The 27,537-nt window shown below is 38.4% G+C and overlaps 1 protein-coding gene across 7 annotated transcripts in view; it reads right to left on the bottom strand.

Annotated features, from left to right (window-relative positions):
• Positions 1-27,537, bottom strand: part of UBE3A (ubiquitin protein ligase E3A) — a 95,859-nt gene that overhangs the window by 17,116 nt on the left and 51,206 nt on the right. For all 7 annotated transcript variants that reach the window (XM_032805581.2, XM_032805590.2, XM_032805584.2 and 4 more), the window contains 3 exons: positions 21,341-21,651; positions 12,244-13,499; positions 1,124-1,268 (listed from right to left, as the gene is read on the bottom strand). In XM_032805581.2, the coding sequence (XP_032661472.1) occupies positions 1,124-1,268; positions 12,244-13,499; positions 21,341-21,651 (1,712 nt within the window). The remainder of the gene's footprint in view (positions 1-1,123; positions 1,269-12,243; positions 13,500-21,340; positions 21,652-27,537) is intronic.

Raw genomic sequence — 27,537 nt, 5'->3', positions numbered from 1 at the left:
TGTTTCTATTCAATTTCACTTTCAAGTTCTTATACTGTAGCACAATGATGCAATGACTCATTACCCAAATATTCTCCTGTTACAGCACAAATTATTTTGATTACAATTTTTAGAAGATTTTGGGAAAGTCTCTAGGGATCTTTTAAGTTTTGTATAAGCTTTTTTCTAAAAGACTAAATTTGGGGACAAACTGGACCAAAGTATCCCTTTAACATTTCTTCCTCCTCCTCATCCCTACATAACGATGTCCTTCTGTTATACTCAATTTTAAAGGGGAATGGTCAATTTGATAAATCATTACCTGTCTGAATTTTTAAAAAGTTATAATTGTAAGAAACTAGAGACTTTTTTCAAGTTTATTTTATGTTTCTGGCATAGAACTGTGTATCATTGGTTTCATTGTATTCCCTTTAGTCAGTTCTCTTATCTGAGTGGCTCTTTCACACAGCAGTGGAAAGTGAAGGGAGAACAGGACAGAAAAAACATTTAAAAAAACCCACACACAAGGAAAATGTGATTGCTAAACCACAAAAACTGGTAGGGGAACTCAGGAACAGGTGTAATACCAGAAACAACTGCTAAATTTTGTTTGTAATTGATTTGCATTTGACAGTATTTCTAAACTTTCAACCAAAATTTAAATCAGCATCACTACTTGAGAACAGAGTTAACTCTTTTTCATATTGCCATTTTTTAAAACTTGAAAAAAAACCCACCACTTTATACAGCTTTGCCTTGGACACTTGGTAAGAGATATTTTTATTTCTCAGGTTTGATTACTAGCCCTAGAAGCAAAACTTGAAGCCAAGGGGAAAGCCGAGAGGAGGTTTAGATTCAAATTTTCAGAAGCGGGTAAAAATAAAAATATTGCGTTACTTGTCAGTGATCTAAATGTATAAGTGGTAACATTCACTTGTGGCAAAAAGTATTGCAGTCATTCCAGTTGTCCTTGGGATGGTGGCTCTGTCAGATGCAGGATCTCAAACTGAATCAGATGCCCTTTTAGCTTAACAAGGGATACACAGGACCCTCAGAAAAAGAGTACCTATAATTAGGAAGTAGATATGGGGAGAAAGTGTGTACATGCACTTCATAGAGATGAGGGAGTTATTAAATTGCATACCAATATCAGGGTTGAAAATTTCCTCCACAACCAGTTGAAAAAACTCTTTGGAAACACCTCCTTCATCTACCCCTTGCTCTCCTTCAAATTCCACGTATAACTGCTTCTTCAGGTCTGCAGGATTTTCCATGGCAATCATCTCTAGCTATTGGGTCAATACAAACATGTCATTAGTATACCCATTTTACTAGAAAAAATGATGCACACAGAATACAAGAAAAATTGAGAAACAGAAAGGTAGGTAGATGTCACCCACAAGTGTAAATATGGGAAGGTAATGAAAATCTAGAATCTGACTAAATGCATTCTGTAAGCCATGAATTTGGGGGCAAACGGGGTAGAGGTATCTAGTGAGGACTATCATATCTTATCAATAGCACAAATGCGTTAGTGCCCTGTCTCTTATTTTCAGTATTTTTATTAAAGTTTTTGTTTTTGAGATAGATAAAATAAGACAGTGTAAATAGAAAACAGAATAAAATACAAATAAACTATAAAATTTATCAACGGAATAACTAAAAATCGGGATTACCATTAGAGTCAACTGAATATCATTTGTGTGTTTATATCATTTATGTGTTTGAATAGGAGTAACTCATTGTTCTTCACAATAAAAAAGTTTGGTGAAAGAATTATTTAAACAAATGTCCTTATTAACACTTTTTCCCCTTTAGATCAGTTTTCAGTGAAAGGAATCGTTATATTCAACAGTCTGACATACCTATGTCTAGCTGCATGAAAACTGATAAAAAGGAAAATAAAGGCAAAACCAGAAAGGGAAGAACTGAGAGTATCAGGCTTACCAGCTTCTCCAATCAACCTACCAGAGAACCCTTAGAAATCTCTTGGACTAATTTCTTTTAACAAAACTAATGCATTGCTTTCATACATGTGTGAATTCATTAATCCTATAATTGGCTCTTTGTGAAATGTCCAGTCATTTCTACACAAGAATCTTTGATGGGATAGTAAAAAGTGACAAAGAGTCCTGTGGCACTTTATAGACTAACAGATGTATTGAAGCATAAGCTTTTGTGGGTGAATACCCACTTTGTCAGACACATGTAGTGGAAATTTCCAGAGGCAGGTTTAAATATGCAGGCGAGAATCAGTCTGATTCTTATGTCTGTTAGTCTATAAGGTGCCACAGGACTCTCTCTCGCTTTTTACAGATCCGGACTAATATGGCTACCCCTCTGATATTTGATGAGATTGCATCACTCTTCTGTCTAATCAGGAGTACTCTTTTGGCACGAGAAAACAAATAATATTTAGTCTTCTGGATTACCCACACTGGAGTTTTTTGCAGCAGGGATGCACACCATTATGCAGACACATGAAAGTAAGCAGTAGCTTGCTGTGGTACATCTTAGTGTACTTTCCACACCTGCATAAATCACTGTTTACACTGGGGGTTTGCATCAGTGCAACTATATTGAGGTTCTCAATGCTGTTACAAAAACCTCAGCATAGACAAGCCCTTACTTTAATTCTTCTGGTTGCATCCATTGCCATACAACAGAAGTAAGTATGCCAGTAATACTTGCCTATAATCCCAGATATTCCAAATTACACCAGTCATTCAGTTTGCTGATCAACCACAGGAAAAAATCCTAAATTTAATTATTATTGAAATTATTTACATTGTAGTAGTGCCTAGAGATCCTAGCCCAACTGTGCTAGCCTCCTCTCCCTGATGCCAAAAACCCCGCCCCAAACAGACCCAAGACCACCTTCCCAGTCTCTATAAACTTACATAAAGATGAAGGGGCAGGACTAGGTAACAGTGAGAAAATTACAAGTGTACTGTGATCACAGCTTAAGAACTGCCTGGCCATTGTCAAATGTTTTCTAGGCATCACAGAAGAGATTAATGTTACTCCTGGGGGAATTCTGCACCAAAAAATTAAAAATTCTGCCCACAATATTTTAAAATTCTGCAAATTTATTTGTGAAAACAACAATGTAATCATGCCAGTTTCAATTATTTTGGTCATTTATTTCAAAATACTTGTCAACAAGTATGTCTGTAACAATACTGACAACAAAAAAGATTCAGGAAATGTTTTTGACAAATAGATTCATTAGTAGGCATATTAATACAGAACTTTGAATAATAATTCATTTAAACTACAATATAGAATCGTATTCCCTGCACCCCTCAGAAGCAGTGCAAAGGCTTGGGGGAAAAGAGAGTTAACAGAGGAGCTGAGGGAGAGGGAAGTAATTGCTGGGAAGAAGCCTGGGTGTGAACCTTGAGGGTTGTTGCATGTGGGTGGGAGAAGTATGGAACAGTTTTTTGGAGTGGGTGGGGGAAAGGGATTGTTGGGAAGCCTCCACCATGCAGATCCCTAGCCTCTCCCATTCAGTCAGGCACCTCTGCCTCTGTCCCCATGTGTGCCTGCACCCACCTCCCGCCATCCCCATGTGTCCCTGTACCCCCACTCCCCCTGTTCTTGGTGTCTCTGCACTCCCACTCCCATTAAGCCCCCCATAAGCCCTTCTGAACCCCAGTCTATGTGACCCCTGTATACCCTGCTCTCTGTCCGTCCCCTGAGTATCCTGTGCCTCCTCACCTGGCCTAATGGACAGGGTGCTATGAGGAATGCAGCCTCTCCTCTTCCCTATCAGCTGCTGGCTACTATGGCCACTGAGCTGGCTGCCCTCTGTTCTGGTGCCACAGCAGCCCTTGGTGGGCAAAAATCATAACTGCAGCTCCTCTCCGACAGAATGTATTTTCTGCAGAGAAAAAAAAATCTGCGGGGGACATGAATTCTGCACGTGTGCAGTAGTGCAGAATTTCCCCAGGAGTACAATGTGGAGGAGCATAATGTAGTGGCTTTGAGGATTTTTATGGCAATTCCTCTCATGCAAAAGGGGCAGCATGAAAGTATGTAGGTGTTTTCTGGATAATTTGACTAACTGGCAATGAAGGCAAGCATCATTGGTGGAGCAATGATGGGTACTGGTGGCTCCATACCATATACAAGAGGGGGAAGAGTTAAGCCATGAAGGGTCCTAAAAGTGAAGCAAAGAGGTTAATGGAACTAAAAGAGGAATGATCAAATTTTATATAAAATTTACAGGACCCCAGGGTACACATAGTTGTGGTTTAGCTGAAAAGGACTGCCCATTTGGCTTCCCATATCTTCAGTAAAAAATAATTCATATTTAGTCTCAAAGGATCAAAATATTCTTGAAAGAAATATACTATCTTTTTTAAGTACTTGTGCAGCAAAATCCCATAGAGTTATATTAGTTTTATATTGGTTCTCCCCACAACTACACTATATCTACCTGTTGTGTCTCAGTTCAAATTTAGGACTGTAAATTTTCACAAAAGAAAATCTTTTTTTTGATGCATATAAGGGGTCCTGATCTGGGATCATATATGCTACTGCAATACATAGCAAGAATAAATATTTAAACCAAGTATGAAGCGTATGCAGCAATGATTTTCATAATATTATACTAAGAACACTAGCGAGTCGATATCACAGATGCTACTTCGTTACTTTGAAAAGGTCACAGCTGTGTTAATGAAGGTTCTGTCACAGATCTTCACATTGGGTAGATGGGAGTCCTCCTGCCTACTCCCTTTCTGCTTACAGTTGGCTTTAGTACTACCCACCTCATCTCTTTGTTGTCCAATCCTTTTTCTCACTGACAGCTAATCATGATGTACTGTTGGCTTTGGAGTAAACTGTTGCTGGCAATAAATACTGTATTGTAAGTTTTATAAAATCATAGAAGTTACAACGAACAATGCACAGTTTCCGAATAATTTCCTTAAAAACACTATCTTTTCACAGGCATGGTGCTGGGATTTTCTTGTCATATTAATGGATTTTATATTAAAATGAGTGATTAAATCTGCTGATATGAAAGTTAAATGTTATTTCAGATTGGCCTTCTCAACAAGCCTGATTTCTAAGGAGACTGCAGACTGAGGTAGTAATTAAAACTACACTGTTAGAGTGAAGCTGGCTGGACAGCAATGGATAAAGTAGATTGGAAGTCCTCAGTGAGTATGTTTACACTTCAATATAAGTCTGTGCTTGAGCCAAAGCTCAAGGCTAACTCCCCCTTGTGTCTATACTGCAGTTGTCCAAGGTTTGGAACCAGGGTCTTGCAGGGCGGGATGGTCTGAGGTCAAGTTAAGCCAGAACCCAGGATGTGAGCTCTATTCTTTGTTCCCTGTAAGCTGTGTGCTTGGCGGCCGCACAGGAGAGATTTAAATGCTGCCCAGCTGATAGAGTGTGCACAGCTAGCAGCATGTGTTCAGGCGCTCCTCCCCTCACATTGCTTTGTCCTGAAGCTGCTCCTGGGACCCTCCTGCTGGCTGTGCAGAGCAGGAGGTGGGGGGAAGTACTGATGTGAGGGTGTCCCTGTCCCCCGCAGAGGATTTAGGTCATAGAATGTCAGGGTTGGAAGGGACCTCAAGAGGTCATATAGTACAACCCCCTGCTCAAAGCAGGACCAATCCCCAGCCAGATTTTTGCCCCAGACCCCTAAATGGCCCCTTCAAGGACTGAACTCACAACCCTGGGTTTAACAGGACAATGCTCAAACCACTGAGCTATCCCTCCCGCCTACGCAGAGCAGGGCAGAGGGGACAGCCTGGCTCAGGACTCAGAGCTGCTGCAGTCTGAACAGGTGAGTGGCTCTCAGGTGAGTGCCTTTCTTAAAGAGACAGTGCACTGTTTCTGAGATATCCCCAGAAGCCACCTCACACAGTCAGTCTCTCTCTCTCTTTCTCACACACACACACACACACACACACAGTCTCTGTTTCACTCACCTCCCAAAATATACACTTTTACTTTGATATAAAGCTGTCCTTGGGAGCCAAAAAATCTTACTGTGTTATAGGTGAAACCGCACTATATCGAACTTGCTATGATCCACTGGAATGCACAGCCCCTCTCTCCTGAGCACTGCTTTACCGCATTATAGACGAATGTGTGTTATATCAGGTCACGTTTTATCAAGGTAGAGGTGTACTTGTATTACTGTTGTTGTTACTAGTTGGTACTTCTTGCAATGCACATATATTCTCTGTAATTTTATTCTTCCAAAATGTTATTTTAGTGTTTAGACTGATCTATGCATTTTGTAATTTTTATTTCGCTTACACTTACGTTTAATTCTTTGAGTAGTGAGTTCTAAAATCCCTAACCTGTCCTGGCTGGAGTAATTATCCCTATGGTAACTTTTAAAAATTATATATTATATCTAGGTTTTTTGTTTCTACTAGTGGTGCACATACCTCAGTGCACATAAGAAAATTTATTCCATACATGGATGGAAAAAATTAGAGGGAACATTGGCCCTATTGCTCTGCAGTGTAGACGCAGCCCCTCTTGACTCATTCTTTTCAGATCAATGATCTGCAAGCACCCTGTCAGTGACTCCTAGGTTTGCAATGCAGAGCGACCGATCAAGCCTTTTACAAATCAAGCTGCCTTCTGGTAACATGAAGGGCAGACAGTACAGTTTTCCACAATGCCCTATGGTCCTAGGACTAGAGCAGCCACATGTTGGTGGGGAAGGGGAGAGGTCTAGGAACTCTGGGATATGGTTACTTTGACTCAGGCCTGTGCATTGCAGGTTCTAGCACATTTTAGAAAATCCTTAACATAGAGTTAAAATATAATGGAGATGCTCAAGACCAGGGTTTCCTAACACGGGCCAGAGAACTTGAGTCCCAGAAACCCTGGGCTTACATTGCAGTTTTGACATATCCAGTGAAGGTCTGTGTGGAGATCAGCTGTAGAAGTGCCAAAAAAGGTGGGCTCATCTGAGTCACTGACCTGATTCCACAATATGCTCTAGGTTAGAGCAAGGTTAGGTTGGGTTAGGTTTAGGCAAGGTTCCTGGGGAAGCTCAATTCAAGTCTGCAGGGTTATTTGCTTCTAGGGTCAATCTTGTCCCTCAGACAACTGCTGTTTAGCAGGAAAAACAGCTCTTAGTAGAAAGCATAGATAACAGACCACTGCAGTCACTAATAGCAGTCAGTGAACTATATCTAAACTGCAATGGAGGCAAAGGAAAAACTGTTTGACATGCAATAGTAAAAACATTTTGTGCTCTCAGACGCACAATTTATATGCTAGTTCTGAATTTTTTTTAATCACAATATAGAAATTATTCAAATCCTTAATTTTGGAAACAGAAAATTAAGTATGTTTACAATTAGTTTTATTTTGATAACTATTACTTTTAGATTATTTTAAAAATCAAAATGGTTTGTCAGAAGAAAATTCAGAATCTTGGAACAGAGTATCAATATTCTCTCACTAATGATTGTGGGAACACATCCAGCATAAGGAGGAAGCTGCATAATCACAGTGAGTCTAGAGTTTGAAGGAAAAGTAGAATCAGAGTCTGGTGGCATAGGTATTCTTAAGTATAACTTGCATGAAGTGCAGTTACTTGCACTCCAAAAATGACCGTGTCACTGCATACTTTCATAGTTATCCCTTAATGACTCCAGACAAATCTGCTCTATTTACAAATAAGGATATTTTTCTTAACTGCCAGTCCTCCAAATTCAGCCTGGAATTAAGTCAAGCTGAGTTCTTTCTTGGTGTGCGACCATCAGCAATAAAGATTCTGCAAGTGGAACTTAATTCCATTCAAGCAGTATAAACTGGAGAGGAATTAAGGTTGCTCATTCATACTTGTAATGACTCTGAGGTGGTCCATTCTAATCTAACAGATGAAAAAAGTGGAACAACTTCTCTACAGGTATAAGGAAGTAGACTGAGCAAAGAGATGGAACCTTAATAAAATTTTGTATAAAAGGTATGTCTAATCAACAACAATCACTACCACCTTTCCATCCTTCCATCAAGAAACAAATTAAAGCAGCTATCTAGGAAATATTTCAACTACTAGTTTAATATATTAAAATACAATAGTGGGTCAGAAAAGTTTTATTTTTACACTACTTGACAGTACTCAAGTAGTGTGATCATGGAGTGGCTAGCAGTCTGTTTTTTCAAATGTGTAACAAAGTTAGTCATGCTACTTATTAATAAATGATGCAGGAGATTTTTTCAGGTAACTAATTCTATGTACTTAAGTGGACATACTCCTCCTAACTCAATTTTAATCTAATCAATAAAACCACAGGCAATACATTTGGGGATGATTACTGCATGTCTCAACTGATGTTATGAGGCACCTGGTTGAAGGAACTAATTATTCAAATGCCGTTATTCCATATAAGTGAATCATCATATGGAATTGAATTAATAAAGAAGAAATTAGCTAGACCTGTACATTTATTGACTGTTGAGTATGTAATGACTTACCGTTGCTCAGACACTTAGTGTTCATAGCAATAAAAGTTTCATAATATGCAAAAATTCCGAGATAAATTAACATGAAAGTTGCAGATTTGAATGTATAAAAGTCAAAGTATGAAAAACATTCTTACAGCAGTATTAACTCACCCATGAACTAAACACTATATATAAAGTATTTAACAAATTAACTATTAATCTAGTCAGATCTGAAAATTTTAGTTTGAAAATCGGAGAAGTGATCCTACATAAGAATGGTCGTACCGGGTCAGACCAAAGGTCCATCTAGTCCAGTATCCTGTCTACCAACAGTGGCCAATGCCAGGTGCCCCAGAGGGAATGAACCTAAACAGGCAATGGTCAAGTGATCACTTTCCTGCCATCCATCTCCATCCTCTGACAAACAGAGGCTAGGGACACCATTCCTTACCCATCCTGGCTAACAGCCATTTATGGACTTAACCATCATGAATTTATCCAGTTCTCTTTTAAACGCTGTTATAGTCCTAGCCTTCACAACCTCCTCAGGCAAGGAGTTCCACAAGTTGACTGTGCACTATGTGAAGAACTTCCTTTTATTTGTTTTAAATGATATCCATTTACTAATACTTTCAATGACCCTCAAGTTTGTATGTGCCAAAGTCACTTTTGAAAATAGGGCTCAGAAGCCTACATCATTCAAGTTCTTTTAAAATTTCACCCCTAGTCTTACTTTACAAAATTCCCTGATCATTATGGAAGTTAAGGATATTAAACTACAAATTGTTTTGAATACCAGTGAGGACAGAGAAATAAGAAGGGTCCTATAAATATTTGCATACAGACTGGAACACTTAATACTTGGTTGGCATTCATGTAATTGCTTTTTGTCAAAAGGCCTCAAAATGCTTTACAATGAGGTGGCTAAGCATATTATAGAACCCAGGTGACCCAAATCCCAGTTTTCCCCTCTAAATACTAGATAACACAGTTTTCCTGATCCAGGGTTTTTATGTGGTTATGGACCAAGGTAGAAACCCTGGACCAGGAAAGCAGTGTTATCTAGTATTTAGAGGAAAAAACTGGGATTTGGTGCCATTCGTATTTCAAACTGTAATGTATCAGGAGATAAGTGTTGTAACTAGTTTCCCTGACTTTGCTGTTATATAAGAGCCAGGCCAAGGTGTCACATTTTATATCCTTGCACAGTATTCCTTAGGTCTAATGGATTTCTTCATGTACCCACCAGCCTACATGGGATCCCTTACTGTATATGCTGGGGAGGGCACCCACAGTTCCCCTGCCTGACAAAGAAAGTGAACCTTCACTTCCCTAATGGTGGAAAAGAAGGTCTTTATTTCCAGGAAAGGCCAGCAGCTCTTGTCCCAACTAACACACACCACAATTCAATTCCGCTGGTCTTAACTGAGATTTTATTAGAAAGCAATCAAAACTGAGTCAGTTGAAAATGCATGTTTTTCAGATTAACATTGGTAGGCAGGGAAATCAGTTCTTTTGTTCTTGTCAAAAGATTTTAATTTCCTTCCACAATAAGCAATCTCCTTCCAAGTCTTGGTCTACACTACCAACGTATGTTAGTACAACTACATTGCTCAGTGCTGTGATTTATTCACACTGCTGAGTGATAGTTATACCAACCCAAACACCAGTTATGTTAACAGGAGAACTTTTCCTGTGGACATAGCTACTGCCTCTCAGGGAGGTGGAGTACCTTCACCAATGGGAGAAGCTCTCCCTTCAGCGTAGGCAACATCTTCACTACCTTCACCGGTGTAACACTGCCACTGCTGCGCTGTAAATCTAGATAAGCCTTGAGTGCTTTTTCACATAGTTGCATATTTTATTCCTCCCCGATCAGTCCTCCCTGCATGAATTTACAAAGTTTAATACTCCTTTGAAATTGGCTGTTACCTAGTTTTAGCCCATTCTCTCAGGCTATGTCTAGACGACCTGCTGTATCGGCGGGTTAAAATCGACTGCTCGGGGATCGATATATTGCGTCTCATCTAGATGCGATATATCGATCCCTGAATGCGCTTATATCGATTCCGGAACTCCACCAACCCCAACGGAGTTGCGGAATCGACAGGGAGAGCCGCGGACCTCGATCCCACGCGGTGAGGACAGGTGAGTAATCCGATCTTAGATATTCGACTTCAGCTACGTTATTCACGTAGCTGAAGTTGCGTATCTAAGATCGATTTCCCCCCGTAGTGTAGACCAGCCCTCAGAGTATTATAATCAGAAAAAGTGTACTTTGCTTCCTGCTGTCCTCCAGAATTTAAGCATCTAGAAGCCACCTGGAGTTTATGCAATAACCTATTAGGTTAAACACAACACCACATATTTGGTTATAGCTATAAACCAGACAAGCAGTGAAATCACTAAGCACATTCTTACTCAAACGATAAAATATTGGTACACGGAGTAAAGTTAAGCTTCACAACAACCTGGCTGTTTCTCAGGTGCTGAATGTCTCAGATGAGTTCAAAGGGAAAAAAAGCCATTTTCCCTCCACAAGTTCCGCGCTAGTACTTGAAGCAGGACTCTTCCCAGTTTGGTCAGATTTATCACCATCCAAGAAGCAGCCACGCTGTTTGAAAGTTAAAATGTACTCACAGCATTGAACTGGGAGCTTACTTGGGGGCTCTCAATTCTGTTTCTTCAGTAACAGTATAAACTAAATAAATTTAGAACCACCAATGTAGTTTGTTAGTAACAGAAATTATAGGTAAACAGTAGCTGAACACACAGAAAGACTTGGAAGGGGAGAAGTGGTCTGAGACAAGCGAACCTTAAAAAAAGGTCACAGCTGTGTTAATGAAGGTTCTGTCACAGATCTTCACCTTGGGTAGACAGGAGTCCTCCTGCCTACTCCCTTTCTGTTTACAGTTGGCTTTAGTACTACCCACCTCATCTCTTTGTTGCCCAATCCTAAAAAGTTAAGTTGGTTTATTCATACAAGAAAATATGCTTATAAACTTCTCTCCATTATATGTTATTTATTTACTATGTACTATTTTTCATAGTGAATGACTTGCATAACCCACTAATTCCTTTGTGCTCAAAAGTGGTTCTAGCAATTTTTGTTTTTACACTGAGTTTTAATTTAAGAAGCCATATCCCTAGAGTAATAAGGCTTGTCAGAGTACATATTGGCAGGTTACTGGTGCAGTTTTCAGATGCTCGAAGCCACTCTTCCTTCTGCCCTACAAGCTGTGGTTTACTAATATACTTAGATGAAGCCACAGGAGTATTTTAAAATGTAAGTTTTGCTCATTGTGTGTGCATTCAAAAAAAAAATTTTTTTTAAATAGAACGAGAAACTTCTCTCTTTTGTGGAACTCAAAACAATGTAATGGCTTTTGTTCAAACTCCCTCCTGAAAAATAAAATTCACCTTTTGACTAAGGTCAAGTATAGAACATTTCAGCCCCAAAGGATAATTTAAAGAAAGTTTGTTCAAGGGAAAATAAGGAGCTTCAATAGACATGAAAGGAGTTGGCATGCCAATGTCCAGTAGCAAGGGCTGCACTCAATACTGGATACCACACTACTAATGGACAAGATGTTTATCAGTTTAGGTTCAAAGTCTGCAAACATCAGAGGGGTCATGCTTACTATCCAAAGTAGTCCCATGATGCTGTACCATCAATAGCGTGTGCAGGACAAGACCTTAAATTTGTACGATGCATTTCACCTTGAAGAAACCCAATAACTAATAAGTACATTTTTGCTTTTGAGGTAGCGAAGGGTTCTAGCTACTACTACAATATAGCATATTTAAGTTTTACACTGTTGCATGACTTACCCTGACAAGTGCATCATCTATGATGTGATCACGTCTCACTTTGAGTCGCAAATATGGGTTCAACTGCTGTCCTTGAACTAAACTGTACAGCACAGTTATGCGTCGTTCACTGTACATGCGGATTCTATTGTCATAATACAATCCCAGGTTCTTGGTAACAGCATTCAATATAAAGGGACATGTCATAAAAGAGAATTTGTTTTCTGTTTCTACTTTGAAGAAAGTGTAGTCTTTGTCCATTTCTAGAACATCATTCAGTGGTTCATTAATAAATTCTTCAAAAGGGATAAGTGGTTTTCGGCAATCTATAGTTTTTACACCAAGCTCAGTTTCCAGCGGGTCCACTCGAGGCCCTTTCTTATTTCTTCTTTCCTCACCCAGAAGCTCTTGAAGAGTTAATTCACTGGATTCTGGGAGGGGCTCTTCATCTTCCTCTTCATTGTGGTCTGTATCCACATCCCCTCCGACTACATTTGCATAGTAAACCATTTTCAAGCACTTTGAAGCAGCAACAATGGCATCATCATCATTCACTAGATTGCGACTGTTGAATTCATTGCTTATGACTTTGTAGGTGATAAGCTGTTGAAATGTTTCCATCATTCTCCGAATCTGGTCTGCACTGTACTTAGACCACAATCTGACTAGTTTTGCTTGAGCTGCAAGGGGTAGCTTGCTCATTGCTTTGCAAAACAATGGTAGTGCCATTTCCAGATATTCAGGGCTATGAAGATTACCATTCTCCATAACAATTACAAACAAATTCAGATAGTTAGGATCCCGAGAGTACACATTATGGTAAGTCAAGTCACATTCTACATTAGGTGACAAGTACACAAGTGCATTTAAAAAGGCAGTTTCTATTTTTTCATTAGAAAGTAATCTACTGTAGACCCGTCTGACTGCTTCAATATCTACAGATACTTCATCGGGGCCTAATTTTTGTAGGTTGTTATCTCCTTGTGTGTTGTCACCTACTCTTGATGAAGATGATGACGACGCTCCGGAATCTTCCTCCATCGCAGCAGCTGAACAGGCAGCTTTTTCTTTTTCATCTTCATCCTTATCTTCATCCTTTCCTTGAAGAGACTTCAGCTCTTCCTTGGTATGCTGCTTGGCTTTTCTGAAACTTTGTACCAATGCCTCAGCACTAGAAAATACTCTCCCAATGACACGAATTAGAGGAGAATAGTCCTCTCTCTCTCTACACAGTTCAAGAATTTCATCTACCTTCTCTTCTGTTAGGTAAGTCACATCTATAAAGTTAAAAAAGAGACCACACTTGAAATTTACTTGCTACAGTAAATAATTCACTTTTTATCAAGTTGCAATGATATACACAATTTTTTACCATCACCTCACATCTAATACCTCCTACTATGACATTGTTGAATGAGTTTAAGACAAATTTTCTTCGTAATTTCATTAACATGGAGAAACAAACTCATCTATTCACAGTAGATTCACTGTACTTGAATGTTTTATTCCTTACTTCTACGAAGCTCTGTGACCTAGGAGTCAATTGCAATAATGAGATAGCTTTGCAACAGAATTGCAGGAAAAATGAAATACATTTGGTAATATATAATGGTATTATTTCCTGGAAACAAAGTCCGTAAAATGTTTAAATGTGTAAAACTTTAAAAAACTTAAAGTATGAAGACCAACCCATCAACGTACTTGATAAAACGATCTCCATTTGATGTTACAGGACAGGATACCATTGTTTTTAATTCATCTTTTCACAGTCCTTAAAAATCTGTTGATCAAATGCCCATTAAAGTAACTAAACTGAAAATTACTGAAAGTATGGTCACTGCTCAGTAGCGACTATTCATTTTAAGGTACCATAAGAAATGTTAACTTTTTAAAAAATAGATTCTTCACAAGAGAGCTAGTCAGTTTATTTTGTGATACAGTAAATGAAGGATAATATAGTCATTTATAGTAGTAATTTCTGCAACAGTTTTAAAAAAATCTCATGAATATGAAACATGTCTGAAAAGCATTCAAAAATATATAATAAATATCAATCTCAGAAATTCATGCTGCAGTGTATCTGACATACATAACTGGTCTTGAATCAAAGGGGTTCTTCTGTATGTGCTGGGCCACTTTATTAGTTAAACAAACTAACAGATATTCTTAAGGTTGCCTACTAATGTTAATTTAAGTCTACACAAGTTGATTTTTAAAAAGGTAGTTTCAGTGGGTCCCAAACTAGATATGAAAAAAATCTTATTTTGGTGAAAGATTTATTTAAGATTTATCCTTTTTCCTCTTTACTGTTGCTGCTTTTCTCTCCATGCCTTCAGAAGCCTTTCTGAGGCCCTGATCTTGCAAACAGTTAAGTTGTTTGTAAGTTACTTATAAATTACTTTACCTACACCAATCTCATTGATTTCAGTGGAATTACCTATGCACATAAAGTTACTACCATGCCTAAATGTTTATAGGATCAGAATCTAAAAAGGTTAATAGATCCAAAAGTTAGAAGGGACCATTGTGATCATCTTGTCTGACCTCTGGTATAACACAGGCCAGAAAACTTTCCCGAAATAATTACTTTTGAACTAGAACATCTCTTTTTAAAAAACACACCCAATCTTAATTTAAAATTGCTGGTGGTGGAGAATCCATCACAACCCCTGGTAAACTGTTCTAATGGTTAAAAATTTACACTTAATTTCCAGTCTGAATTTACCTAGCTTCAATTTTTAGCCATTGAATATTGTTATACCCTTGTCTGCCAGACTGAAGAGCCAAATATGTATTCCCTATGTAGGTACTTATAGACTATAATTAAGTTGCTCCTTAACCTTTTCATTTTTAAAACAAACAGATTGAGCTCCTTGAATCAATCACTATAAGGCATGTTTTCCAAACCTTTAATAATCCTCATGGCTCTTTTCTGAACCGTCTCCAATTTGTCAACATCATTCTTGAATTGTGGATGCCTGAACTGGACACAGTATTCTGGCAGCAGTTGCACTAGTGCCAAATATAGCAGTAACAATCTCTCTACTCCTCCTCAAGATTCTCGTTTACACAGCCGACGACTGAATTAGCCCTTTTGGCAGCAGTGTTGTACTGGGAATTCACGTTCAACTGATTAGCCGCCATGACCCCTAAGTCTTTTTCAGAATTACTGCTTCCCAGGACGGAGTGCCCCTTTTTGTAATTATAGCCTACATTTAACAGTATTAAGACACACATTATTTGCTTACGCTCAGCTTACCAAATGACCCAGATCACACTGTATCAGTGACCTGTCCTCTTCATTATTCCACTATCTCAATATTAAGTCACCTGCAAGCTTTATCAGTGATGATTTTATGGTCTCTTTCAGATCACTGATAGAAAGTTAAATAGCATAGGGCAAAGAACGAAGCCCTGTGGGATCCTACTAGAAACCCAACTGCTTGATGATGATTCCCTGTTTACAATTACATTTTGAGAACATCCTATCACTTCACAAGTTTTTAATCCATTTAATGTGTGACGTTAGTTTTATATTCTTCTGGTTTTTTTTTAAATCAAAATATGGTGTCTTACCAAGTCAAATATTTTACAGTAATCTAAGTATATTACAGCAACACCACTATCTTTATCAAACTTGTAATCTCATCAAAAAGATACATCAAGTTAGTTTTACAAGATCTGTTTTCCATAAACCCATGTTGATTGGCATCAATTACATTACCCTTCTTTAGTTCTTTATTAATCGAGTCCTGTATCTGCCACTCCATTATCTTGCCCAACATAAATGTCAGAGTGACAGGCCTATCATTACCAGGGTCATCTTCTTTACCCTATTAAAATATTGGCACAACATTAGCTTTGATCCAGTTTTCTGGAACTTCCCCAGAGTTCCCAGACGTAGTGAAAAATCAACATTAGCAGTTCAGCAAGGCCCTCAGCCAGCTCTTTTAAAACTCTTGGGTGCTCGTTATCCAGATCTGCTGATTTAAAAATGTCTAACTTTAGTAGTTGCTGTTTAACATCTGTGATATTATGCCCCATATTCTTCATAGAAATACTGTTATGATATGAATATGGCATAACTAAGATGTTTTATGCAAAACGGGTCATGTGAGGTATCACTGGAAAGGTTATGATTTTAGTAAATGTGATTATCCAATTTGTATGCATGTATCATTTCTGTATCTGAAGTTAGAAATACTGAATATGTAATAATTACAACCATGTGTATACTTGGGGAATGCCCATCAGAAAGTATGCAATCAGCCTGCATAGGCCATTAGGAAGGACAATAGGACTTTGAAGGTACTAATCTCCCACCTTCCTGAGAAGTTTCCTGAGATGCTCCTTTGACACTGCAGGGTCGTGCGATCATGTCACTTGGTACAGGTTACCATCTTGAAATGCTGGTACTTTTCCAAAGGAAAGGGGTTGGAATCAAACTAGGAAACAAAGCATTCCTGCCACATGCAAATTCTATTTAAGGCTGGGGAGCGAGTTAATCTTGGCTCTTCTCCACTGTCTCCCTGCTCAAGAAGGAAGACTGCTAAGAACACTTGAGGAAACAAAGGAACTAAGCTGGGAGAGGTAGGGATTAAGCCCAGATGAGACAGACCAGATCAGTGGTTTGAACATTGGCCTACTAAACCCAGGGTTGTGAGTTCAATCCTTGAGGTGGCCATCTAGGGCAAAAATCTGTCTGGGGACTGGTCCTGCTTTGAGCAGGGGGTGGACTAGATGACCTTCTGAGGTCCCTTCCAGTCCTCATATTCTATGATCAGAGAAAGAAAAATGGAAAATTAAATTTCTGAGGAATATGTCACAGATTTAAGAAAACTGGCAAAATATAAGGATTACAGAAGTGTGGCTGTGCAGAAACCCTAAACTCTAATTTCTCTAATAATCCATGGAAGTTCATATAGGAACTATGTTCCTGAAAATAGAGGAAGGACTCTGATCTTTAACTTCTTGTCCATGTGGAAAAAAGCAGACTGCACTCATTTGCATAAAAAATGTTATTGCTAAAATACAAAGCTGTAGTACTGAATACACTTGTAGTTAATGGAATTACTTCCTAGTACACTTTAGGTTTGTTGCAGCATACATCTAGAAATCAAGTTGTGATTGTAAAAAGAAAGTGATAGTCAACTATCTCAGACATTTTCGGTGCTATGCCACACGATAAGTCTCATAAACCATGTTTATGAAGTACTAAATTCACTGGCTCTGACTACAGAGGTTATTAGCTGTACTGTATAACAAATTGATCATTTTATAATGATAATGATTATGGTTGAAATATACTGCATTTCAAATCTCATCCTGCTGCTTCCAACAAATATATGTATACTATTCTTTTATGTTAACATCCGAGAAACATAATAAAAAAAACATATCTAATGCATGTTTCTGACCAAATAGCTTGAATTCCAGGCATTTAACACAAGTTTTATAGCTTCATACCTTATAAGCACAGTTCAAATGATCTGTTTAAATATCGATAACATTACCAGTAACATAAGAACTACCATACCAGGCCAGTCCAATATCTTGTCTCTAATAGTTATCAACACCAGATGCAAGAATTCCCATAGCGAACAATTGCACCATTTGTTATTTTGTCTCTATCATGTCCCCTCTTAGGAGTTTCCCTAAACAAAACAATTTTTCCATCTTTTTATACAGAAGCTTTTTCAGGCCTCTAACTATTTGTCACTCATCTCTGGACATCTAATTCTGCCATTTTTTTTTTTTTTTTTTTTTGAGAGTGATTAAAACTGAATATAGCATTCCAGATGAGAGTGTGCCACTGATTTATATTGTGGCATTATATTGTTTTCAGAAATATTTTCTAGCGCATACTTTATACTTCTTCACGTTTGCTTTTTTGAGTGTCATTAAACATTGCATAGAGATTTGCACTGAGCTCTTGACCCCCCACCCAGATTTAACTTCCACAATTGTAAGTCATCTCCAAATTTTGTCACCTCATTATTTATCCTGTTTTCCAGACCTTGAAGGTATATATATTAAAGAACAACAGAACATGGACTTTGGGATATCTCATTGCCAATCTTTTGCCTTGTTAAAAACTGACCGTTTGTTTCTACTCTGTCATCTGTGCTAGATGTTCTGTACTGTCCAGGAACAGAAACAGCATGGTGCTATGGCCATGGTCAGCAGCAGCAACATAAAGCACCCCATAGAGAATTTTCGGCAAAGAGTCAGCAGAACCTCTAGCAGTAGTTGCCACAGCTGCTCCCCTGGCTGCTCTTGGAGCACTGCTAACTCCTTGGAGGGTTGCTCCTTTCTCTTGGGCTGACTGAAGAGACAGAGGGTATGGCTACACTTCGAATTTCACAGCACTGCCGCGGCAGTGCTTTGAAGTGTGAGTGTGGTCAGAGCGACAGCGCTGGGAGAGAGCTCTCCCAGCGCTGCACGTAAACCACATCCTTTATGGATGTAGTGTGCAGCGCTGGGAGCTGTGCTCCCAGCGCTGCCGCCCTGATTACACTGACGCTTTACAGCGCTGTATCTTGCAGCGCTCAGGGGGGTGTTTTTTCACACCCCTGAGCGCGAAACTTGCAGCGCTGTAAAGTGTGAGTGTAGCCAAGGCCTGAGGCTGATGTGACTCCCTTCCTGAAGTGATCTGACCAAAAGGAAATGGTCTGTCTCCTTAACAGCAAATGAAACAAAGGTCCCCCACTTTCTTCTATGAATTGGGGCTGCAGCTTTTTGAGACTGCCCTGAGTTAGGGAAAAGCTCGCTGTTGGGTTTAGGGTCAGTAGCACAGTCGGCTAAGACAAACCCACATGGTTCTTTAACAATGGATTTGGTGGGCTTTGTTTGGGGAAGCTGTTGAGCTTTTTGATTTAGTCGCTTCAAAACTGCCATTCAGAATCAAATGTAATAGCAGGCTGCTTACCCTTTTTCTTGGCATTCTAAAATTTGATTGCTGTTTCCCCAGCAACTGCAGCTGCAGGAGGACCATAGCAGTAATTCAGGATTTCAAATTCCTCAGAAGGAAATTTTGGTTCCAAAGCTAGTTGGGAGCCTCAGACAGACTTCAGAAGTTTTTTCCTCTAGGCACTAATGCTCTGCAGAGGATGGTCAGTCAGTCCAAGCAGCTATGGAGACAGGTCAATACTGGCAGGTTCTGCAGTGGTTGGGGCCTAGCCTGAAGCAGCGACTCACAGGATTGGTCTGCCTACAGAGTTCCAAGGAAACCACTGTCTAGAATCTATGCACATAGCTGTGAAGAAGTAGAGAAACTAAAAACACCCTGTTAAATATAGAAAGATTAAAGATATAGATTAGATAGAATTCCCTCACCACAAAAATGCAGAACATGACACTTGCAACAATCACTCTGTCTCTATGTTGGTTCCCTTTCCCCACCCTGTAGGAAATTAGGGGCCAGGTCCATCTCTCAGTATGTTCTGTATATAGTGCCTAACACAAACGGTCCCCAATCCTGACGGGGGCCTCTAGGTGTTGTTGTAATATTACAAACAAACAGGATGGTACACTACAGGTGCAATACATCCCTTTATCCTTTGCTAAAAAGATTATACCTTCCATTTAATTAATTGTTAGTGAATCCCAACTTGCATGTCTGCACAACCTGTCGCAACAGTACCTTAGTAATACTAATTTTGGAAATGTGATGGGCAGCTCCACAGTTAAAGGCTTTGGGTTTTTCAGTGAATGTGGGATTTCAGTCTTTGCTAGGGATGAAAGTAAAGTATTGGTCATAGCCAAAGTTACACAAGTCTGTCGGAGTACAGATGTAATTTTCTGGAAAGCCAGAAGTAAATAGGTTCAACTGTTTAAGTGTTCAAAACACACTTATGGGACAGTTATGGGATGCTGTATTTTTTTCAGATCTCTACCTTACAAATGAATTTGTCTTAGCATAATGTTTTAGCTTTTATAGATGTAGGTCCACAGACAGGTATTTTTTCCGTTAACAACCAAGGCATTAATTATACTTCCCAAGTTGTTGTTTTTTCTCTTTTTATTTATGACATTAAGCCAGCAAATTTCTGTGTTTACTGTAGCAACCTTATCTGTAACTTAATGATTTGCGTGTGTGGAATATCAACAGGCTCAGCAAAAGAGCCACAGTGTAAGAACTGGCTGGTTTTCTGGAGTTTGGCCATAAATCCTCCTCTTCCTAGTACCAAAGGAAGGTACAATTCAAACCCAGACTCTAGAACCGACTCTATTTTGACCGGCTCTGCCTCATCCAAGCTTGAAAACCATGAAACCAAGCTGGCCCTTTTGCTGTTCCTTTCCTCCTTTACCTGTCTGTTCCCAAACACAATTCAGAGACCAAAAATGAAAGGTGTAATCTTGAGAATCTATTCAACTGATGAGTCATGTGACTGAGCAGTAAACTGGCAGTACTGAAGCATCTGTTACATTAGCACGTGACAACATTAACTTTTGAAATTTTAAGACAAAAGAAAAAATGTTTCCATAACAACTCAACCCACCCATATATTTTAGCAGGGATGTGATGAATATCCAGTTTGAAATCAATTCTGGACATGAATCCAGCCCTTTTGTAATATTTGTAAAAATCTTATTCTAAAATGCAGCCCAAATACCCAATACTTAAACAGTTATGTAGCAACAGTCATGGCCTGGCTTCTTTCCCCTCCACACCAAACCTGCAGCTCTTTTCCACTGAGAGCCTTAGGTTCCCTTTCCAGCATTTTATCCACAGTGCTTGAATTCAATGCCTTCTCCTTCCATATATAACCCTATCTTTTTCTCCAGAAATCTCTATCCAATTTCCCGCAATATCTAGCCTACTCCAGTACAGTTGTCTTTCCCTTCCTCCATACAGGCTACCAGTATCCAATGTTATAGTAGTGGTTATGAATATCCAGCTACTTGCTATCAAACAATTCTGAACATCCTAATAATCAAATCACTAGTGTTTATTGCAGTATCTGCTTCCAACCCAGAATCCTGTATAACTGTTCACAGATGATACCTAGAGTTGTAATTTTAGATTTATATACTGGACATAAGAAAGAAATCTACAAGCTTCCAATACCACCATTTTTAGGGATTTTTATTTTATAAAGATTCTATAATGCCTTACCTTTAAAGTCATCTCTTGGGCCTTGCATTTCCTTCTTGTTCATTTTTCTGTCAGTACAGGAGTTGTTATGGGCACCTTTGGAATTGTTTTCTAGGTAAGCTGAGCTCGTTCCTTTCTTGGAGGGATGAGGATCACAGAGTTTTGCATTAATCTTATAAAGCTCGAGGGCCTTAATGGCTGCTGCATTGTTATCCATACGGCGAAAAGTTGGACAGGAAGCACAAAATTCATTCGTGCAGGCTTCATTTCCACAGCCCTCAGTTAACTGGTGGTAGTAGCGTTCTATTAGATGTTTTGCAGCTGCTCGCTTCCTGTACCAAACATTCAAACAGTAAGCATAAGGATTAGTACAGCTTTCACATACAAAGGTCATTCAAATTATCATCAAAGTAGAGATTAGTCAGACACTGAAATAAAACACTTCTGAATCAAAGGACATGCATTAGGAGATTTTGAAAATGCAGGATTCTTATTTTGACAAAAGAAAGTATATTTAATGCACAATTTAGTTGCAGGTCATATGTAAATTGAAAGAAAAGCAGGTTTTTACCATGTTTCTCCAGCACTAAAAGTTCTCAGTTCTACATTCAAATGTAATACTTAAGTTTACTATGAAAATTCTGCTGGGAGAAACTAACTCACTCAGTTAAAACTGAGGTATAAATTAACTGAAGCTAAGTATCTAGATATTCCAAATTTAGAATTAGTCTTCTGTCACGTTACAGGCAACATTTCACTTGGTTGGCTGATCAACACCTTGCATAAGCACTTGCACGACACTGTCACACAATCTGAAAGTCTTGTAAGTTTATGTTTTCTTTTATAAAAATGCTGGAGTGACATTAAGTCTGTCCAAGCTGAAAAGCACCCTTTGATTAATTTAGGACCCGATCCTGTTAGGTGCTGAACACCTTCTACTCCCATTGAAACCAGCGAGATATAGATCCTTTAAAAATTACATTTCCAGTTTTACAGCATTCCAGGAGCAAAAATGGAACTCTGTCCTATGTTTATTTACTCAATACTCAGGGCAATTACACTGCTGAGAATAAAATAAAAGTGGAGCTGAAGCCTAAAAAACTATTTCTCCTGGCTCAAATAAGGCATTTGAACCCCTGACTATCTTTCAACAGATCTTCCCTTCTCTTTTTTTTTCTGATTATATTCGGTGGTGCAGTACTTTCTAAAATAGATACTAACCTAGTGCCATGTACTGTTTCAAAGATACAGCTGCCTCCTTCTCCCTGCTTTCTTTCTGAAGTGAAAAGCTGCAAAGAGGAAACTCATCTGCGCCTAGCACTGTCAGTAACAAAAATCCTGTAACTGGGCAATGAATGATACAGATACATCTAGATACAAAGATGACAGTGGAAATATATTGTCACCAGCACTGGCTGTGCGCCCAGAACAGCTGTAGAACCTCACTGCTCTACACTGAACTAAAAACTTGAGTATCTGCTTCCATGGCGTGTCTGCATTTCATCAAAGAGTGAATGAGCAAGGTTCTATTTTATATTTTACCATTTAATTCTACTTATGCCTTCAAATAGTTCTGTAAGGCATTATAATCCTTTCCTAGAGTTTTACACTTGTCTAACAACAAGATTTAAATAAAACATTATCCATGTGAAAATGAAAAACTATGTTTACATTCGGGCTACAAACTATAAATATTTAATATATCTATCAAGTCCCGAGTTCAGAATTCTCCCTCCCCGTGTAATAGCTGATGAGAAATACTTAAAACTGAATAAGGAACATTTCATTGCAAATTTTTAGATGTTTTCTTCAACTTTTGTAGAGAAAACATAATACTGAACTCAGGGCTTAACAAGCACTGTACAAGTTAAAGATGACTGACTTCTCAAATATTTCATTTTATAGCACAAGTGTATTCACAATTTGTCACCTTGATTTTCTGAAAGCCCAATCTGAGCCCAGAACCAAGAGAATATAAAAGACATCCCAGATACATCACACAGAGCCTAAATGAGCAAGTAAAGAAAGATGTGCCAGCAAAATCAAGTCAACTATTGCAGATAGATAAGCCAGAAGCAGATTACAAATGTTTAACTACCAGTCCAAAAAAAAGAACAAATACAAAAAAAAACCAAAAAACCCCCCAACATTGGAAAACCTACCACTGATTTGTTTAAATTTTTTTCCACGTTGTATCCATTCACATTACAAAATTAAAGCAATTTTTTACAGCCACTCCTCCCCCACTTTTGCAAACCTTAAATATAAAACTGTAAAAACGGGTCCACAATTTAGATACATTTATTTGGGACACCCTAATGTTAGAAGTAGGGGATTCTGATGTTTGGAAGTGGATAGATACACTATAAGAAACAATGATCAGTTCTAATTTCATGTACATGTGGTTCTTTTAAAACCAAACATTAAAGCTGCTTTTAGCTTACTAAGGAAAGTGTAGGCCTTGCCTTGATAATTCATTTGTTTGCTTCTCTTGCGATTAGTACAATGCATTACTTTTACCACCTCCCATCATGGAACATGTACCCAAATGAAGTCCAAACCACTACTACTTTCATATCTCATACCCCTCTTTAAGACTGTTTTTCCATGATACATACAAGATAATTTTTTTTTTTTTTTTTTTTTTTACATAAAACCGTGATGGTCCAACAATAGCCACATAATATTATTGCTGTAACATTTAGCCTTCCTTAAACCATTCCCTGCAATGTTATGTTCACTTATTTAATCATGTCTAAATTTAGACTGCAAGATCTCTGGCATAATCTTTGTTTTTTTATAAAGTGCCTAGTATTTCTTTGGGTGTTATACACACCAGTATAAATCCTCCTTACTCTGAGCATTTAGATCCAGCCTATTTAGACTAAAGTGTAGGTTAGCATCTTATGTATTTAAATGTAGAGGAAAGGATCAATTAAGAACATAAGAATGGCCTACTGGGTCACAACAATGGTCCATGTAGCCCAGTATCTTGTCTTCCGACAATGGCCAATGTCAAATGCTTCACAGGGAATGAACAAAACAGGGCAATTATTAGGCACTGGTCTGGTCAGATCCATGCATAACATCTCACTTTGGGAGAAAATGCTGTGCTTAGAAGCAGTCTGCATTGGGAATCTGCTCTTATGCCTGAGAGAGTAGGTTTTTTTACTTTCCTGTTGAGACTTGCCCTTTTTCTTTAGTACTAATGGATCCAGGACATGGGACATGTTCACAGGGATGCTCACTGCTGGAGACGGACGCTGTATTAGTGGTTCTGGTCTCAAGGCTTCCTCCATCAAGTACTTATGGAGGCAAAGCTCTCAAGTATCCTTGGTTTGGGGTAAGAAGAACCTGCAGATGGAGCAGCGAGTCATGATATGTGCCTTTTCAAGGCAGTGAAGGCATCTCTGGTGCTCATCGCTCAGAGAGTGACCAAGGGCAGGAGAAAATTTTTAAATCCTGGAATCCAGAGCATAGTCCTCATGGGTGGGGATGTTCCCCGAAGAGGAGAACTACAACTTACTTATTATCTATCTCTAAAATAACAAAATACAACTATCTAAAATTATGTACACTGAACAAGGAGCAGTCATTCTCAGATCAAAACTAAGAGCATGAAGGAATAGGGGTTCCAACTCAGCGGTAAGAGGCAACTGGAGTGGTGTAGATCTGCACTACCTATTATACCTTGGCTAGGAGCAGGAAGGAACGCACCACGCACATGCAGGTCAATGGACACTACTACGATGTGTGGAATACATCTAGGACCATCACTCAAAGAAGAATATGTAGTATACACAGGGTTTTAGTCTTAAATATTTCTGTATCTCACAGACTTATTGCAAGTATAATGACAAAATCTGATAACGATGGAGGGGCAATATAAATGCCTATTTGGAGATAGATCAGCAATGAAATTATTAATGTTGACACTAAGGACTGATCTACACTATTTTTGTACCAATTTAAATATACTTCTATTTCTATTTTAACTATTTTTCTGTATCTAAACCCATATAGTTAAAATTGTGCAAAAAAAAAAAGTGTGTGGAAGTGACAAACTAAAAACGAAAAGAGACTCTCTTATTCCAGAATGTGTGTCCACACAAGGAATTATACCAGTGCAACTTGAGTGGTATAAGAACGCCAGTAAATTTCCACACATAGACAAGCCCTAAGTGAAGCAGGACAGTAGAAATCCTATATAGACTCTGCTCAGTTTAAAAAGTGTTATATACTAATATCTACATCTGTACACTGTTTAAATGAAACAGAATATTTCATAGCATAGTACTCCTGGCATGTCTAGTTTCTTCCAGAAATGTGTGTTTGTACATTTCCCCAAAATCAGAGACATAATTTTGCTTTTAGATATTACAAATAAATATCTGAAATCTTGGTTTTTATTTTAAATAAACTTTAACTTACACTGACTGTTTTTGTAGAATAACGGAGAATGCTTACAGACATCCCTTTATAAATATGTCATAATTCAATTACAAATAACCACAAGTTCAGAGGTGTTTCAATTTTTATTAGGCACTAGCCTCATAAGTCTGTCTGTCTGTTCAGTAGTATAATTTGGGTTGCAAGATCATAGCATATAGCACGTCCAAGGCTCATATGCAAATTGTGGAATAGATTATGGGGGATTATTTGTTTTATTGAACAATTCAAGAACAGTTTCTTCATAATAAAAAGAGAAAATATAAAGTTTAAATCCATGATAGCACATGAATCTGCATTTTTCAAACAACTCAACACTTGCACAGAAATGGTGAATAAGCTAAACATGTAAGAGCAACACATACATAACTAGGCAACCAAGCAAATGAGAGCTACATAAACATTTTACCAGCTTTAGAAGAAATTTAAAACCACATATTTATCTACTGCTTTATTTTGAATAAGGAATTCACAAGTAAAATTCCAAAGTTGTGTTATCTGGTGTTAGCCTAGGTTATTAACTTGTGCAAAAAACCCAACCTTTAAGTGTTCAATTTATATAACACATTTTCGAATGAAGAATAATACAAGATTTTGTAGTAATTTAGCACAACAGTATAGAGTATGGTGGCTATTTAAAAAAAAAAAGGATTACACATTATGTGCATGCTAACTTTTATACTTTTCTGCACAGAACAGCATCACTATTTAATGCCTTTAGAAAAACATATACATTAACGTTCACTGAAGTTTACAATCTCCTATACTAATTAATTCAGTAGGAATTCAAAGTACCAAGGCAGCATTATCATTATCTAATTCCTTTCTTTAACAAGCACAATGAAAAAAAATCTGCATTAGATTATCCCCAACAAGTGAATGATGTCAACAGGCATCACGTGGAAATTATGGACGTAAAAGGAAAACAGTGCCCATTTTCTATATAAAAAATGGAAGAAAAATCATTTAAAATGTTGATGTTTTAATTCATGAATTACTGTTTCATTTATTTTTTATATAATAAAAGGGCAAATAGGAGATCTTGTAAGACAAAACTTTAAATCACTGATACAGCTCCAGAATTTTTATAATGTACTTCTGGAAACAACTGTAGCTGAAATGAATAACTAGCAGCTAACAGTGAAATGTATGTGGAAGTTTGGAGGCAGGGATTTGGGGGATTTTTGTCCTCTTTTTTCCCCCCCTAGGAGGAGGAACTACAAAGTTAAGACAATGATGACGGCTGAGGCAGCACACTAGAAGTGTCCCAAGGAGGAGAGGAGACAAAGAAGATGGTCAGATGTGGCAGCTGTGGTATGTACATCTGATGGAAGCTACTTATGCATAAACTGTTACCTGATAGAGCCTTCGTGGCAGAAAAGATTCAAGGACTAGAGATGATGACAGAATTCAGATGGGTAGTTGATAATTTAATCTAAAAAGAGGAGGTGGCACAAACAACTAAATATTTGTTCATCAGGTGTCCACAAAAGGATCTGGAGGGCAGACTGCCAGAGAAGGAGGGTGATCAATGGAAGAATGTGACCATGAAGACAAGGAAAAGACCAGCTAGTGGAGGTGAAAGAGAGTTGAAGGAGGAGAAGAAACAGGCAGATGGGATGTCGAGGAAGAAAAGAAGGGCAGCCAGTCGTTGCAGAAGAGAGAATGGAGATAGCCAAGGACTGGAGCCCAAGGAAAAATGAAGATGATGTACAGAGGACTGCAGAAGAATGTGAGATTCATACCAACATCAGGAAGAGACATGTCTA

This window comes from Chelonoidis abingdonii, chromosome 1 (assembly GCF_003597395.2).
Source record: "Chelonoidis abingdonii isolate Lonesome George chromosome 1, CheloAbing_2.0, whole genome shotgun sequence".
Classification (NCBI taxonomy): Eukaryota; Metazoa; Chordata; order Testudines; family Testudinidae; genus Chelonoidis; species Chelonoidis abingdonii.
This window is presented reverse-complemented; position numbering and strand designations above follow the sequence as displayed.